Source organism: Callospermophilus lateralis, chromosome 4, assembly GCF_048772815.1.
Source record: "Callospermophilus lateralis isolate mCalLat2 chromosome 4, mCalLat2.hap1, whole genome shotgun sequence".
Taxonomy (NCBI): domain Eukaryota; kingdom Metazoa; phylum Chordata; class Mammalia; order Rodentia; family Sciuridae; genus Callospermophilus; species Callospermophilus lateralis.
Genome location: NC_135308.1, coordinates 148,032,736 through 148,051,747, shown reverse-complemented (window position 1 = coordinate 148,051,747; position 19,012 = coordinate 148,032,736). Strand labels below are relative to the sequence as shown.

The window sequence follows — 19,012 nt, the reverse complement described above, 5'->3', positions numbered from 1 at the left end:
TTTGTTGCAAGGGCCAAGAGAGGTGATGATGAAGGTCATGCATTACAGAGCCTGCAGGGGTGCCTGCCTGTGAGCAGCAACTGCTCCCTTGCCCTCTGCGTGGGCCTGTTTCTTCTGATCACAATTGGTTCTGATAACAGAATGCACTATGTGATTACACATGTCCACTTCACACAACAGATGTGATCTGGGTTCCTTTCCTTCCCCTTTATGTTAACCAGTCATTATTTTATTATACCTAAGTTTGACAAATTTCTTCTCTTATATAGGTGCTTTAAATTGTTTTTAACCATCTTGATAAGGAAAATAATCTCTTGACCATCAAATTTAACATTTTAAAGTCAAACAAAACATTTAAATAAAAATATCCATACACATGATAGGTGAACACACAGATGTTAGCAATGGGAATGTGAGGTTAAGGAAATATTCCTTTAAACTGGGCCCACTGTGCTGATCTCCACATGCTTTCTTTTCAAAAGCAAGGTACTTGCAGCCCTGCCTGGCTGAAGTCAATAGGATAGGCTGCATTCCTCAGCAAACAAACTCTTATCTGAATGAGAAATGCAAGCCCGAAATGCCAATAAGAATACAAGTTACCTTGAACCAGGGGGTGGGGGAGATAATTTCTGTGACTCTTACACAGATTCCAGAGGGATAAGAACAATTTTCCCTAAACATAAAATCTGTAAGAACAAGTCCCAATTATAATGGCTCAGCGTGGGCCAAAGTGACCTAGAGTGGTCTTGGACATTTACCTTGTGCAGTGGAGACTTGGAAATCTGATGTCATCCTGCTGTCAGTAAAAAATCAAGAGGTGGACCTGGGCTGGACTTTCTGGAAACTTCCCTGGCATCCCCAATAAAACTGGAAGCACATGATCCTTCTCTTCTCAGAGAGGATGCACCGTCTCCCTTGAGAGTGTCCCTTTTTACCTTTTCTTATCTCTTCTAATAAACTCTTGCCTGCTACTCTGAGTGATATGTTTGAAATCTTTCCGCATGATCAGAAGAACTGGCGAGAGAAGACTGCTGTGTCTGCCTCAGCTCCACAATGGACCCTTACCCTGTGACACGAATACATATGAACATATAGAAGTATATTTACCTACTACAGGGCAATACTTGGCACATAATAGACACTGAAAGTATTTGTTGAATAAACTGAGCTGATAAACAGAAGAGTTCTTATAAAAAGATGGGTAAGTATGAACAAAATATTTCCTAATGACTTATCACAGATGGTCTCTCAAGTATTAAGACAATATGCTAACTACTAACTCAGACACCAAAGGGTTTGCTTTCCCTACATGTTTAGGTGACCTCTTTGTCCCTTAAACTAAAGTCATTTTTTCTTACTGAAAAGGAGCCATATGATCTTCACAAGCTCAAATCTTGGGCTTTCTGATTTGTTTCATTTTCATTTCAGTTTAAAATTTTCCAGAACATAGATATATCTCCCCTGACTCTACAGATCAATACAAACAACCTGCATATCAAGGATCCTGATGCCAATAAGTAACTGCAATAAAACAAGTGTCCTGAGACTGTTCTAAGTCATCGAGGCACTAAAAGAACATTAATCCTACCTAAATCAATCTTGGTATCTCTTTGCCTAAAGAATCCTCTAAAGATTTTAGATCAATGAAAACAACAGACAACTTCAAAAAAAAAAATACAGTAAAGGTATGTGTTAAAAGAATCAGTATTTTCAAATGTCTATACTGGAAAGGTTTAAAAAACAAGTTGGAATATGTTACTAATGCATAAATGTGAAATGGTAATGCATCTGGAACGCTGATCATCATTTACTTTAAAAGTAATGCTACTCCAGTTTAGGCCAGAGATTCTCCAAATGATTTCCAATTTACTCCTGGCTCAAGGTAAAAACAACAGTCATCATTTATTGACTTTTTAACTACGGGCTGGATACTGAACTAAATAGATAAGTGATTTCACTTAATGAAATCAAATAGCCACCTCCTTCCCTTTCCTCATTCTTTCTTTTTTTTTTTTCCTATTAAAATTGTCCTCTGTTGGGACTTTGTGGACTGGCAAATTTATATGGATGTGCTAGGCAGAATAATGACCCTCCAAAGATGTCTACATCCTAACCTCTGGAATCTGTGAATATATTATCTATAAGGCAAAGGGGAATTATGTTACAGATGGAATTAAGGCTCTTAGTTAGCTGACCTTAAGATAGGGAGTGTTATGGTATAGATGTGGTTTGACCCTATCAAAACTCATATTGAAGCTTGGTCACCAAAGTAAAAGTGTGGAAAAGTGATGGGACCTTCAGGAGGTGGTCTTGTGGAGTGGGTTAGGTAGCACTGGAGAGGATTAGTTCCCCACAAGCAGGTTGTTGTCATAGAGCAACCCTGGTTTCTCCCAGCTTTCTCTTGCTTTCCTTCTTACCTTGTGACCTCTGTCTCTTGAACTTGCTCCTACCAGGTGAGGTTATTAACTATGAAATCTTCATCATAAGCCAATGTCAGGGCCATGCTCTTGAATCTCCAGAACTTTGAGCTAAATAAACCTTTTTTTTTTAAATAAAGAACCTAATCTTGGGTATTTTGTTATAGCAACACTAAACAGACTAAAAGTTTCCTGAATTTTTCAGGTGGGTCCAATGTAATTACCAGGGTCCCTAAAAAAGTGAAGGAAGACAGAACCGGAGAAGAAGACACAATGACAAAAGCAAATTCAGAGAGAATGTGTGACACTCACTTTAAAGACAGAGGAAGGTGCCATGAGCCAAAGAATGTAACAGCCTTTAGAAGCTAGAAAAGGCAAATAAATAGATTCTCATCCAGAGGCTCCATAAAGGAAAATGGTTCAGTGAGACCTACATTGGATTCTAGCCTCCAGAACTCTAAGATGATAAATTCTGTGTCTTTAAGAAATTAAATCCATGGTGATTTGTTATAGCAGCCATAGAAAACTCACATGTAACGTTAGGAGAATAAGAATGGGGCCAGAATGACTGGGCTTTGGAATCCAAGCCCTGACACTTACCCTCTGAACTTGGGATACGTTATTTACCCTTTCTGAGCCTTAGTTCCCTGCTCTATAAAAAAATGTAGGATCATGACCGTAACTTACTCATAGGATTAAATGAATCTGTAACTGCAAAGAACTTGGAACCTGGTAAGCACCACACAAATGTTATCTATCATAATCCTACAATAAATTCCATGGGGTACTATTGAATTATCTTTTCTAAAATTGAGTTTTGAGAGGAGCCTTCTGAAAGTATAATGATCCAATAAAATGACCGACTAATGCTGAAAGCCTGTTTCTACAGCTGGCTAGTAGTAGAGAGCTCTCTGTGGGGTCAGATGCGAAGGTGGCCAAATAACCATGGCTGGTAAGCAGCCTCTGGCCTCATCTCTAGTGATAACATATAAAAGGGCCAAATGGCATCATATGTTGACTTTTAGAGATGCATATGCACTGGTTTGCTTTTATTGCCTCTCAAACATAGATACACATTCTAATGGAATTGAGGTTATTTGCTATTTAATCAGATTTCAACTTTATTTATTTATTTATTTTTGTGTGTGGAATAAAGCTCGAACAACCAAGACAATTAGTTTACAGGTATACTGCAGTATTTTGCTGGACACCCTGCCTAAACTCCTGCAGAAAATTATGATCATGAGCAATTAATTCTATAGAAGCATGTTACCCAATCTTCCAGAAACAGACTCCGTAAAAGCATTTGCACTCAGGAGGTTACTGATAATGATGTTCACTATTTCATTCAAAGCCCTCAATACTACCATGCAAGAATTTATTTTAGAGTCAAATGCTACAAGAAGCATCCCTTTATCTAAGGAATTGATACCTCTCTGACAATCAAAATCATGTGACTTATTATATATTTCTCCCTTCTACTCTGCCCAGTAGTCTGAAAGCCCAATTCACTGAGTCATTTGTCAAGATGCGTAGTTCAGTGAGGGCTGCAAATGTGAGCCCACTATTTTTTTTCTGAACTTGAATGCCTACTCTAAATGATATTCTCTAGTTTCAGAACATTTCATTAGATTACAAGAGGTGTAATCCTCTAATCTGGATTAACTGAGAAACTGTAAGCAAGTAGGGTGTAGCTTGAGGAAGTAGATCACAGTGAATATGATTTGGGGTCTTGTATTTTGTCCTTAGTGATCAGAGCTCTATCTGATTTCTGGGTTCTACGTGCTGAGCTGTTTCCCTCTGTCATACCCTTCTGCCATGATCTTCCCTTGAACCCTGAGCTATGGAGTCAGCTGACCATGGACTGAAGCTCTGAAACCAAGAGCCAAAATAAACTTTTCCTCCTCTACATTGTTTTTATCAGGTCTTTTGATCATAGCAATAAAAATGTTAACTAAAGCAGTCTTCTTAAGGCACCTCAAATGCTTTAACAATAAATTCCAAAGGCAAAGAGATATCTTAATGCCCACAGGCTCCTTCCTAATGTAATGTTGCTAAAAAATTGTACTTGGGCTCCACTCATGTGGCAGCCCTGTGGAGAAGGCATGCTTTACCCCCTGCCCTGTTCATTAAACTAGCATTGACCAGGGCAATCTTGAGCAAGCCACTCAGTCTCTCTAACCTTTGTCATTCTACCTATACCCTCATGGAGTTCTAATGTGTCTGTGGCATAGCCCTAGAATATAGGAGTTGCTTAGTAAATGGTGTTTGCTCTCACTTTGATTATTGCAACTGTTGTTACCTACCACTACTTGATGGGCTGATCACTAATGTTTACAAATAGCTTCCACAGTCAGCTGGTTTATTCCACTGAGAACAAAGTCAGAGGATAGAAAGGCAACCAAAAGAAGGTTACGGAGAATTTTTCACTGTCGTCTTTCCAGCAATTTTTCCCCTTGATGACCTCAGCACCAAGATTTCTGTGGTTAGTATGTCCCTAGGGGCTAAAAGCTAGGCTATTTTGTTATTAAAGACTTTGTTATTCGTTTATCTTTTTTTATTATCACAGGATAGAAGGGAAGAAAGAGTATGTAAGCCAACTTCATGTCATGTGGTGTTTATGTCATGCCCATTTTGTATATGGCACACGATACATGAATTAAAAGGTGTAATATAAGAATTAATTATCTTGGGATCAGGCATTATTCTTTTTAAAAAATTTGTTGACATTATTCTTTTAAAATTTTTTAAGTTATTAATGAACCATTATTTTTATTTATTTATATGTGGTGCTGAGGATTGAACCCAGTGCCTAAAACATGCTAGGCAAGCGCTCTACCACTGAGCTACAACCCCAGCCCTGATATTATTCTTGATAACAGAATTTAATCACCATAAAACCTTTGATAGAGAAGATGGTTTATCAGTTAGCAGAACTGAGGCCAACAATGAATCAACAAGTCAAGGGAAAATTAAAGTTGAACAAGGAGACCACCATGGAGTGTACTTTTCACTTTCCATTTGTATGTCTGGGCTTTAGAGAGATATTCACTGTGATGAGAGGACCTGCCTCTGGAGCCCTGGCTCTGTCCTTCAACAGCAGCAACAACGCCAACTCTGCTTTACTGCTCTTCTATTGTGTCAGGTGTTACAAATTCCCTAGGCGCCATTCAATGCCAGGTACATAGTTCCTGCCTAGGTAGGAGATCTCAATCTACTAGAAGATTCAGGTAGAAGTCTAAAAGCATGTGAGCAGACTTCATTTCAGAAGACCATTTTATAATGTCTATTTCATATGTGCACAGGATACATGAGTTAAAATATTTTGTGCATAATCACGCTCTGCAAAGAAATGGGGCCATGCTGAGCTATATGTGGCACATATTTTCATTACAGATTTTGAAAAGATAGAAACTTTATATATAGATATATAATATAATGTTATGGTTTGGATGTGAGATATCCCCCAAAAGCTCAAATGTGAGACAGTGCAAGAAGGTACAGAGGAGAAATGATTAGTTTGTGACAGCCTTAACCCAATCAGTGATTTAACCTCTTGATAGGGATTAACTGAATGGTAGGGTGTGGATAGAGGAGGTGGGAATTGGGGCAGAGCTTTGGGTATATATTTGTATTCAGTGAGTGGATGCTGTCTCTGCTTCCAGATCATCATGTGAGCTGCTTCCCTCCACCCCACTCTCCTGCCATGATGTTCAGCCTCACCCTGAGCCCTGAGGAATGGAACCGGCCTTCTGTGGACTAAGACCTCTGAAATCGTGAACCCTCAAATAAACCTCTCCTCCTCGATGGTTGTTCTGGTTGGGTCCTTTAGTCACAGTGGCAAAAAAGCTGACTAAATACATATATCGACACACACACAAACACGCATCGTCTCTCACTTGGATGACTACAGTAGCCTCCTAATTGGTCCTTGCTTCTACCCTTGTTCCTATAATTTGTTCCTAACAGAGCGATCAGAATGACTTAACTAACTTTGAAAAGTCAAAGTCCTTACACAGGCCTCTTACCTCTCCATCTCCCCCTATTGCACTTCTCCTCGTCATTTCTGCTCCAGCCAAATGGCCTTCTTTATGTCCCTCAAATACCCAGACATGCTCCACACTCAGGTCTTTGTTCTGGTCTTCCCCGTACCTGGAGCTCTCTCCCTCCCCTTGAGACCTCCTGCAAGTCCAGTCACACCTTCTTCATGAAGCCTAACCTGAAGAATATAAACCCTGTCTTTAAATATGCAACTTGCACCTTCATCCTCAGGCTGTTATTACCCATTTCTTTTTAAATTTTTTTTTGTAGTTGTAAATGGACAGAATGCTTTTATTTATTTTTATGTGGTGCTCAGGATTGAACCCAGTGCCTCACACATGCTAGGCAAGCACTCTGCCACTGAGCTATAGCTCTGACTATACCCATTTCTTCTACACTAGTTATCCACAGCCTAAATCACCTATGCGCTGGATTTCAAATTGACTTTTTAAGAACACTGGTCTTGTTGCTATTGACTTGGACATCTGGATAGTTCTTCATGGTAAGGGCTTCTCTGTGCATTATAGGATGTTTGGCAGCATCCCTGGCCAGTAGCAATTTCCACACTAGAGTTATGACAACCAAATATGTTTTTAGACATTGACAGATTACCCCTGGATGACAACCACTGGTTTGTAATTTATGGCCAGTCATCCCCAACTAAAACTTAAGCTTAAAGAAGGCAGGATCTTTGTCTATTTATTTACTCTTGATTCCCAACACCCAGAACAATAACTGACATGCAGCATGTGAATTAGTGAATGTGTATTTACACATAAACAGCACAAATTTCAGATTCTTCTATTAGGAAGTAGTCAGTATTCAATTTTACTTCACTTTTTATAGTTTTATAAAAATAAGTAAAATAATAGTAATGATATAAATAAGGAAAGTACAGGGAGGAAAGTTTTTCTAGCTGTATCTAGCACATATTTTTTAAAAGGCAATTCAAAAGTGATCTATTTGTTGAAAGAATACACGGCATATCTAATATAAAAAGTGACAAGAATCTCTTTCATATTTTCCTATTTACCAGCAGCAGAAAACCTTTTTTATGGGTATTGACCTTAGAAAGTAATTGCCTCAAGAGTGTGTCCGCTAATGTCATTTTAAGAATGAAGAGCGGTGATACTTTAGCAGGCAACATTCACGGGCAAGAAGGTGAAGAGGAATAAATTAGTGTTTAAATGGACAAGTCTATCATAGTCTTCACAGAGTTTAATTTATCAGAGAGTGGAGTTTAATTTATCACAGAGAGTAGATTATCCTGCTTGAAGAGTGTCATGTGACAAAAGACACTAGAACATTGGTTCTCAAGGTGGTAGGGAGAGGTATGATTTTGAGCCCATATCAAGGTAGTAGGGAGAGGTACGATTTTGGTACCACCACTAACAGAGGAAATTTGGCAATGTCTCGACAAATTTTTGATTCTCACAACTAAAAGAGAAAGGGACACTACAAGTATCTAGTGGGCAGAAACCAAGGATGGTACTAATTATCATAAAATGCACAGAGCAGTTCCCCCACAACAAAGATATTCAGCTCCAACTGTCAATAGTGCTGAAGTTGAGAAATCCTGCAGTAGAACAGAATGGTTCACAGTGTGAGATCTGGAGCCTCCCTATCTGAACTTAAATTCCTGCTCCATCACTACTTGTTCAGCAAGCCTGCTTCCCTTTTCCTCCTGGGCAAACAGGTAGATGGTTTTCCCAGCATTCCTGAGTCAGGTGTGAGCACATGCCTGAGCTCTGGCCCCTGTAAAGCAGATGAATGTGCTGTATACTGCCTCTATGCCTGACCCATAAAAATAGAAACTTACTTTAAAAAATCACGTATCTTTATTTTCTCTTGTCTATAAGGAATCTAGGGGCTGGTAGAATTATTAGATAGAAAGAATCCAAATACATGTATGAAGACTCAAGTTGGGTGTCAACATACTTTATATACAGAGATATGAAAATAAATTGTGGTATACATGTGTAGTAAGAATTATAATGCATTTTGCTTTCATTTTTTTAAATCAATAAAAAAAAGAAAGAATCTAGGCACCTGAATGACTACATGGAATGGGAACATTGTGCCTTCTTTCCACAGGGAGGCCCACATTAGACAACGATATGAACAATAAATAAATTTCTACAGTGTTCAACCACTGGATGCAGGATTTGGCAAGTCATCTATCCTGAATGTGTGACTTATAACAGGTTGCTTAACTTCTCTGTGCCTCACTTTCTTCATGTGTAAAATGGTGATAACAGTAATATTCATGGCCTTACAGGGTCATGTAAGGACTGTGAAGTTCTTAGAAGAGTGTCTGGCATATAGTAAGAGCCTTCCCATCTATGCATGTACTATACAGCATCTTTGTTGATATCACATAAAATAACCAAATGGCATTATCGACTTATAGAAATGTCTACCACTGGTTTGCTTTGATTGCTTCTCAAACATAGATATAGGTTCCAGTAGAATGGTAGACTATTTGTTTTTTAATGGATTCTCAATTTCAGATTTTTTTGTACACTAGAGCTTAAAAATAAAGATTTGCAATTAGATTTTTTTCTGTGTTGTCTTCATTACTTTTATCCTTAACCTATTAATTTACTAAACAAGTAATGAGTATCTACTGTATGCTAGGCATTGTGTTAGGTGTTGGAGATAAGAGTGTGAGCAAAACTAGAAACGTCTTGGGCCTCCACAGAATTCAGAATTTACCTAGAAAGATAGGCATTTCCCATTTAATTACTCAAATAATCATAAACTGTCCAATTTGAAAAAAATTATGTTGGAAATATTCTGCTAAAAGAGTACAGAGTTAGGAGACATGATCCTTGGAAGAAATGGCAGGGAGGGAGGGACTATGGTAGGGGGGTTTCCCAGGAAGACTCATTAGAGCTGAGTTCTGAAGGACCAAGTACTGCACCATCTCACTCATATGAGAAAATCTAAAAATACTGATCTTATGGAAGTTGAGAGGAGAATAGGAGTTACCAGAGACCAGGAAAGTAGTGGAGGAGGTAGAATGAGGAAAGGTGGGTCAATAGGTACTACATTAAGTTGGATAGGAGGAATAAGTTTTGGTGGTAATTGGCACAGTAGGGTGAATACAGTTAACAATGATCCATAGCATAGGTCGTAATAGTCACAAGAGAGAATTTTGGAGGTATTTCCCACAAAGAAATGATATAAATTTGGGATGACTGATATATTAATTACTCTGATTTGATTGGTACCCATGTTCAAATTCATCAAAACATCACATTGTACCTCATAAGTATGTACAACCCCTCCCCCCAATTATAAGTGCTGAAAAGTAAAAGGAATAAACTAGATGAAAGGGAGGAGTATTCCAGGAGAGAAACAGAATGTATAGATGTCCTGAAGCACAGTCTGGCCATAGGGCTGAGAGAGGGTGCGTGTCTGGACCATAGAAGTGCAGGATGGAAGGCCATAAAGGCAAGTGAGGCTAGCGGGGAGACAGCCACGTGGCAAGACCACAAAGCCTTGTAAGCCATAGCAACAATTCTGGTGTTTATCCTAAGTTTTTAAAATAGGGTTAGATTGGGGCTGAGGATATAGCTCAGTTGGTAGAGTGCTTGCCTTGCACACACAAGGTCCTGGGTTCAATCTCCAGCACCATGAAGAAAAAAATATATACAGGATTCGACTGACATGATTAGATAGATATTTTGAAAACACTCAGTATTCCCACAAAAGAATGATTGGGAGATGGGAAAGTCCAGAAATGGTGAGACTTGTGAATACCTTAGTTTCAAAAGTAAGATAATGGTGGCAAAGGTGGGGTAAAGTTGTTGGAGTAAAGATTAATTTAGCATGTAAAGCCTTCAGCCTGGAAGATGCACAAGATGTGGGAAGCAGCACTGGGGGTGCCTAAAATAGCCTTCAGGCTCCAGTTTCAGCAAATGAATTAGTGCTATGTCCTGACACAGGGAATAATGGAGGTGGAGGTGGACTCCTCAGAGTTGGTTTGAGGTGAGTGTGCAGTCAGCTAACTTCACCTCATTTCTATTCTCTACTCATATGATTTTTATATTTTCATTTCAATGTACCCATTTTTTAACTTAGAAAACATTATTGTACATCTGTTATAGAATTTAAAAATGGTGGGACAGACACAATTTTTCAAGGAGTCTTAGAGAATGCAATTAAAAGAGATGGTATTATTAATTAAGGAAAAATTTTTAAATATTGTCAAGACATAAGAGTGCATTTTACTCAAGAGTTAGAGATGGAGACCAGGAGTTATGGAAGGTTTTCTGGAAGAAATGTCTCTGATGAATCTGGGAAGAAGGGAATCTAAGGGAAAAGTTATTTCATGTAGAAGGAAAAGCAAGGATAGGAAGGAGACAAAAGAGTCCAGGGTGAGTTAAGGAGGTCAAAGAGCTCAGTATGGCCAAAGTATAGAGCAGGGGGAATAGAAGCAGGAGTTAGTGACCAACTTAGGAGTCTGAGTTTTATGCCGAGAGCAAGTATTTTAAGGTACTTATCCATTTTGATAATTATTTATTAAAATTTAATATTTTAAGGTACGTATCCATTTTAATAATTACTTATTAAAATTTAAAATTTATCTATTCATGGCCCCCAGTACATGTATAAACACTTTAATTTCTATCATTCTCTTTTACTCCAAAACAAATATAATATCATTCTGCAAAACCAAGAAGTCACATGAGAGTTTGGACTGCATTTGCAAAGCCAGGATATCATGTCACAACTCCCAGAGCTCATTAAGCAGCTACTTCTGATTAAATTAAACCCATTAATAACATCCTCAATGCATCTTTAGGGAATATTTTTTTCTGATTATACCAATAACTGTTTACAACTTGACAGTCAACATTCTTCAAGTCTTACTTTTTTACTACAATCAAAAGGATGTCACCCATGTGGCATAAAAATTTTCAAAAAGAAAGAAATTCCCACCCCTTGGAACATTCTGGACACTTTATTTTTCACCTCTCATTTCCATGATAGAACTGCCTCTGTTCTCTTGGTCCCAAGAGGCCTGGTTTTTAGGTTTGCCTTATTCTGTCTATCCCTATGGACGTATGTGTTAAACAAAAACAAAAACAAAAACAAAAACAAGGCCTCTCAAACGTGAGATGGTTGAATGCCTCTATCCATAACTCCCTTCTTGGTTCTCTTGTCTTGAGAACTCATTTCCCAGTGGAAATGATCTCTCTCCTTTTTCCAACAATAATGCTAGGTCCTCCTCATACCTTATAACTCCATTCACAGAAGACTATGAGTGATTCCTCAATGTCACCTTTTTATCCTTTGTTCTTTTTTTTTGTTGTTGTTCTTTTATATAGTGCTCTGTCTTCTTAGGTAACCTCCCCCTGCTCCCTCTAACCAACTGGGCAAGTCTTATCCTTCTAGACCCTCATCAAGCACTTTCTTCTCCAATCTCTTTCCAAATATGGACCTGAGCACTTCTACTTTTAGGTCACATCCATCATTCTATTTAAAATAGTTTGTATCAGCATATTGGGATGAATCTTGGAAGAAGGGAGTCTAAGGAAAAAGTATTATTTGTCTTTATATCTTCCATATACAGACAATGCCTGGTAAGAAGTAGATATTAAATTGGTGATTGTTCAACTATTCAATTATTCAGTGAATCAATACCCAAGTGTATTTTTTTTTTAAAAAAAGGCCTCTCAAATGTGAGATGGTTGAATATCTCTATCCATAACTCTATCATCTCTCATTTGTTAGATATTTTAGAAATACTTGTAAAAATATGATTCTCAGTTCTAAGTCTCTAGAAATCCTTATGGGATCCCAAATGCTTCCAATTTTGAGATCCATGCTGAGAAGTGTTGTTCTAAAGCAAGAACATCAGGAATATAACCAGCATGAAGTGGTGATAGTGTGGGAGAATTTCATCTTTCATTTTATTATATTCCATTGAAATAAAACAAAATCCTGGTATAACATACACATCACTGATTCCTCTATACACATATCCATCTACCCATCTATCTTTCAGTCCTTCCATCCCTCCCTCCCTCCCTCCATCCATCTTTCCATCCACCCAACCAACCATTGCCCCACCTATACATGTAACCATTTACCCATCATCAAAAATGCTGAGATCCCCTTGCACTGTGCTAGTTATCCTTCCAGGCAGGTGACAAGCAAAGGGAAAATCTGCATGTAAACCAGACTCCACATTAGAAGGATTTAAAAAACAATTGTTCTAAAAAATTTCCAAGATAAACAACATCAATGCAGCAAGGATCTAAATTAAGAGTGGGAACATGCCAGGTTTCATTGCTCTTTTTCTCTTAAGAAAACACCCAGAGGTCCTGATCTCTAAATTAACATTAAATATCTCTCAGTTCCCATTTTCCATGGAGATTTTAACTAGGGTTGTGAGTTTCATGTTTTAAATGTTCACACAATGTGAACCATGGGGATCCAAGGTTTGGCTATTTTAGAAGTTTTCTGAGTTGCTTCCTTTGCATTAGATTGATTTTCCTGAGCATTGTACATTTTGATGCAGAAAATCTATTCTTTCATTTTTTCTCTCTCTCCTTTACCCTCTACAGTTCTGCAGACTTTAATTGATTTTCTGTTACTGAAACATGCGCCCACCTTGCACTTCCTGTAAGTTCTTGACAACTGTCATCTGGTTAATTTTTTTTTCTCAGAATTGGCAACTTTTTTTTTTTTTTTAAATCTGTCAGTCCTTTTCCCCCCTCAGGTAAGTCATTTTTACTGAAATTGTCACTATGGTTAGAGCAGGGAAAGCCGGGAATTCCTGAGTCTGGCTGAATGTGAGGCAGGGCTGACCTGATTTATATCCCTTTGGGGAAACATTTTTTCCCCTAGTTGTTTATAGTCTTTGGCATGCTTTTCTCTCCCAACACCTACCCTGCCTTCCAGCAAACATTTCTTGTCATCTCAGAAACTTTAGAGTAAATTCTCTATTACTTTTGCAATTCTTTACAAGCACCTCAGTTACTTAGCCAACTTTTTTTTCTTCCCACATGTCAAAAGTGACAAATTGCTGTTCTGAGACAGTCTGATAGATGAGTCAGCAAGTGGGATGAGAGGTGATGTGGCTTTTCCTGGGACAGTTTGATGATATGCTGAAGGAAGGGGAACTGAGAAGCAAACTGAGTTGAAAACCAACCAACAACAAAACAAAAATCCTCTAAGGAGCCATAGGTACCACTTCCCCTGCCTGCAAGCAGGTAAGTCTGTGGGACCCTCCGAGCACAGGAAATTGGCAGAGCCATAAGACAGACGGAGCCTGGGTCTCCTGATCTCCAAGGAGAAGACCAAACCTACAAAGAGCATTGTAACATTTTAAGCCACTGAGATGTGGGAATTTCTGTTAGAGCTCTCAGCTTCCCCTGGCTGATATAAAAGAGATATAAATGCGACATTTTTTAAGGGAGATAGACACTATGCTGCTCCTTCTTCAAAGGTAGGCTCTGCCACAGCTGCACCTCCTTAGTAATTTGGGAATTTTAACACAAAACACTCACTGATGGATCCTTTGCTGGCTGAAAGGGGCAGTGTAGCAGTCATTCTCCTCCAGGTCTGGCAGTGTCTCCTTGTCCAGCCTCATTGGCTTCTTAGGTAACCATCTCCGAAACCTGCTTATTTGTTTATCGATCCTGTGGTACATGGAAGGCAAGACCAAAGGGTACAGCATATTAGTCAGCATCAGCCTGAAACACAGGGGAGACATCTCCACAGAGCCATCATGGTGACACACACACACACACACACACACACTCCTGGCACTCACTACACTCATGGCAGCCCTACTTCAGAGATGGGCAGAGGAGAGCTGGAAGCCCAGTGTGGTTTCCATTTCACAGAATGGCCTCCATTTTATCACCTTTGAAATAGCAGCCATGAGCTCTATGTCCACCCACAGGCCAATAAATGTTCAAGTAGCCATAAAAAGGATGGAAGGCTCTGGAAAGGAAGCCAATCGTCCCTAAGTAAATCAGCAGAGACCTGAACTTCATATATTTTGTAGGTGCTAGAGACTTGTTATATGTTTGGAAAACCTCTGATGTCAGAGAAGAGCTCTAGCTATAAACTTTCTCTGGGGGATGGGTGATGGACAGCACATCCCAGTGGATTGAGTTGTGGAAACAGAGCCTGGTGCTGTGGTTTGCTTCCTGCCTCTCACACCATCTCTGTGAGGCCTCTCAGCACATAGCACACCTGTCAGTCAGCTTTCATTCCCTTTTCTAGCCGATTTCAGAGTTCTCATGATCCTGGGGTATCATGATATAAAGTGTCTCTCTGACCAGTGCATACAGTGATGCCAAAGAAACAACAGTGATTCAAACATGGTTTTTAAGCCACATTTTTCTCCCCAACTATGTCCCTGTTCCCTTAGTCCTACTGAATTCCACTGATAAACACTTCTGGCTTCCAAGCGGCCAGTCATTGTTCATGGTAAACCAATAGAAGGAATAAAAAACATGCCAGATTTTAAAATACCATTGCCTTCCCCTTCCCCCAGATTAAACAATATCTATATTAGGTACCAGTTTCACATTGCTCATCACAAACGGGACCACTGAGAGGAAGATTATCCAGTGTACATTATCTAGCCAGTGAATAAAGCCAGAACCAAAATGTAGATTTTGGACTTGATCTTAGGGATCACTACACAATTGATAATGAGGATATTTAAGGGATCTAGAGGAAACAAATTCCCCTGGAGAAGAAAATATTTCAATGACTCTATAAACTGAAAACATACACAGTTCAGTCATGTTTCATTTTTTTTTTTCAAATTGAAAATGTTTCATGGTAACTTATTACATTCAGTGACTGCGTTGGCTAATTTTATGTGTACATTTTATTGGGCTAAGGGATGCCTAGATAGCTGGTAAAACTAAATTACTCTAGGTGTGTCTATGAACATGTTTCCAGAAGAGATTATCTTTTGAATTAGTAGACTTGGGAGATTGAGAAGCTGGCCATCACCAGTGAAGACTGACATTATCCAATATGTTGAGGGCCCAAATCGAACCAAAAGGCAAAGGAAGGGCAATTTGCTCTCTACTTTAACTGGGATTCATTTCTTCTGCCCTCTAACTTTGGTGCACAGAGAGCCTTCAGACTTGCAATGGGACTCATACCATGAGATTTCCTAGGCCTTCTCTTTGCAGACCACAGGTCGTGGGATTTCTTGGCCTGCATTAATCTTAATCCAATGGTGTAAATCCCCATCTGAGTCTCAAGGCGACAGAACCAGGAGTGCTGATGCCAGAGGGAAGGACAATGGATGTACAAGTTCCAGCAGACAGCACATTTGCACTTCCTCCATCTTCTGGTTCAATCCTGGATCTTGATGAACTGGATGGTGCCCACTTTCATCTGTGATGGTCAACTTCTTTACTCAGTCTATGGATTCTAATGCTAATTCCTCTGGAAATATCCTCACAGACACATACCTAAATAATGTGGGACCAGCTATCAGGACATTCCTTAGCCCAGTCAAGCTGACACACAAAAATAATGGTAATTTCTCTTATTACCTCATTCATCCTCAGCATTAGTCCAGCCTCACTGTGACTCTAACTCTGCCTTACTATAGTGGTCCTTTCTCAGAATCCCCCGAATGTCCCAGCTGGAAAGAATCTCACAGCTGCCTTAGACCCCAAAAGGAATTCTTCCCATATCTTCTCCCCAACATACAAAGAAATAAAGATTCTACTCAGGGTCATATAGCCAAAAAGTATAGTAGATTAAAAGGGTCCAAAGCTCCACCCCCACCCCCACAAAGGAAAAAAAAATCTCCATCTCCTCCGTCCTTCATCTTCTTGGTCCTACCCTGACCTTAATCATCTCTTTTAAGATACTTAAACTATAGTGAGATGATGGGCTTCAGAGTAGCAGCATGATGCAGTGATTGAGAGCATCAACTCTGGGGCTAAAGTGCCTAGATTAAAAACCTGGCTCTGTGAATGAATGTGAGCAGTGCAACTTTGGGAAAGTCACCAAACTTTGCTGAGCCCCAACTTTTCCCATCAGCCAAATGGGCATAATTCTGATACCCAGTTCATAGAGCTGTGATGATGAACTGATTAATGCATACCTAAAGTCTTCAGAACAGTATCTGGCTATGATGATCATGATTTTTCTTCTTTTTTTTTTTTTTTTTTTTTGTTTTAAAAGTAAGGATTTGAGCAACTGGCTTGCCTCTTAACATTTCTTTTTGCTTTCAATTCAGTTAATTGTGCTTTGCCAGCCTCTATTGCCTGCCCAGGCTCAATGATTTAGTCCTTAAATGGACTCATAAATTAGACTTCCTACACTAAGCTGGTGGTCTTCCCCATAGTGCCTTGCCTTTTTTTTTTTCCCATCTGATTGCCTTAAAACTGATTCGAGAAAGAGGACATTGGCCCAAAGGTTTTCTATAATAGAGCTTTACCTCCCACACATCTCCAGTATGCAGCACTAATCGGATTACATTTTGCAGAATCTGGGCTCTGCATGCAATGACTATGAATTCAATGCAGCTGGGTACAGTGCTCAGTGTGGATAAAACAAATAAAGCTGTAAAAAAAAATCAAGCATAAATACTCTATGGGAATGAAATGGCAGCTTTTAGCAGCCAGCTGTGGCACCACAATTTAAATGAAATGTGGAGATGGCGAAGAGAGAGTAGAACAGGGTAATGAAAATGATTAATTAATTGGAACATGAGGGTAACAGGAAGTGAGAAAGGAGCAAAGGGAGATTGACTAGCAAGGTAGAAGGCAGATGGGCTTTGCCATCAGGTACCTAAAACCTGCTTCTATTGCTTATTAGCAATGCCATTCACCTTTCTGAGCCTTGTTTTCCAGGGTTATAAAATAGGCTGACAGTAATAATAGTCATCATTATCATCACCATCTTACTGATCCTCCAGGATGGTTAAGGGGCTCATAAAAGATGGTGTGCATGAAATGCTTTGGAGAAACTGTGAGGCAGATAGCAAGCATTACTAGTGACCTCTCGAGGACCACACAGAACGAAGGGGAAAGTGATAGAAAGCAAAAGAACTGGATTTTTAAAAAACATGATAGTGGAATAAAGACATGCAAAAGAACATCTTAAAAACAAAACTCCCAAGATACTGGCTGGGCTTGCAGGGTGGTGGAGATGGACTGGCCTTCACTGGGGAGCCTGAACAAAGGTGGTACAAAGCATGGACCCTCCAGGTTTCATCCCACTTGCCTGCTGATGCTCTGTGTTTTTCACAATGATGGAAATAAACACTCAAACATGTTCAGTAGTTAACTTCTTCTGGTTGGCAGGATTGCTCCCCAAAGATGCCTACACTCTAATCCCCAGAACTTGTGAATATGTTAGGTTACATGGCACAAGGGACTTTGAAGATATAAACAAGGTTCCAGACTAAGGTAGAAAGAACATGTTGGATTCCTCAGATGAGCCCAGTTTAACCACATCAGTCCGTTCAAAGCAGAGACTATTCTCTTGTGGGAGGCAGGTTACATGTGGAGGAAGGAGAGGTCAGAGAATATCAAGGTATAAGAAGGATTTGATATGCCATGGCTGTCTTAGAAGATGAAAAGTTTCACAGCTTGAGAATTCAGGAAGTCTCTGGAAGCTGAGAGTGTCTTTCAGGCAACAGCCGGCAAAGGAACAGACTTTAGTCCTATAATTGTGCAAACTAGAATTGTGTCAGCCACCTGAATAAGCCTGGAAGCAGGTTCTCTTCCAAATAAGTTTCCAAAATCTCAGATTGCCTAATACCCTGGTTTTAGCTTGGGGAAACCCTGAAAGAAAAATCAGTTGAGCCCTCCTCCACAGGACTTCTGAATTACAGAACGGTGATAATAAGTTTGTGTTGTTTTATGCAGTTAAATTTGTGGTAATGTGTTAGGACAGCAATGGACACTGATACACCTCTTAAAAATAGTCTTGGTCTGACCCTCTCCTTGAGGCCTGGCCATGGTAAGCTGGGCTCTGGAGGTACCAAGGCTGCATTCCACATGCTGCTGTTCCCACCTCATAGGTAGGGGACAGTGAGAATGGGAGTCTTTTTCTCTGTGGTAGGGACAAGATATGTGATGCTGCCCTGGGCTGCTCTTCACAAACACATTTCTGTTTCCAAACTGCACTGAGACATTGCTGAGGATTGACATTGCTGAGGATCTCCTTTAGCCATGGAAAGAGAAACACACCATGCAAGAGCCACTGGGCTGGAAAGTAGGAAGCTCAAGCTGGATTCTCAGTTCCACCACTGTACATGAGTGTGACCTGGGACAAGCCTTAGGGTCATCATCTCTAAATTGATGATCAATAATATGCTCTCTCCATATTACTTGTTGTTGGTGACTTGGGCAGGATTTTGGTTGTATCATTTTAAAGAAACAACAGTGAATGGAAAACATTCCATATACAGCGGTGGGTTCTGGAGTCAGCTGGGAACAGATTCACAGCCCAGTTGTACAGCTTGCGAAGCGTGAGAGGTTGGGCCAGTAACTAAACCTCTCTGAGATGACAGAGCCCATCACATTAGGAAGAGTGAGGACTAA

General features: G+C 39.6%; 1 protein-coding gene across 1 annotated transcript in view; it reads right to left on the bottom strand.

The window, feature by feature from the left end:
* Ano4 (anoctamin 4) overlaps nt 1–19,012 on the bottom strand; it is a 210,679-nt gene that overhangs the window by 97,753 nt on the left and 93,914 nt on the right. Inside the window, exon 8 of the mRNA XM_076855420.2 lies at nt 13,982–14,113. Coding sequence (XP_076711535.1) covers nt 13,982–14,113 — 132 coding nt within the window. The remainder of the gene's footprint in view (nt 1–13,981; nt 14,114–19,012) is intronic.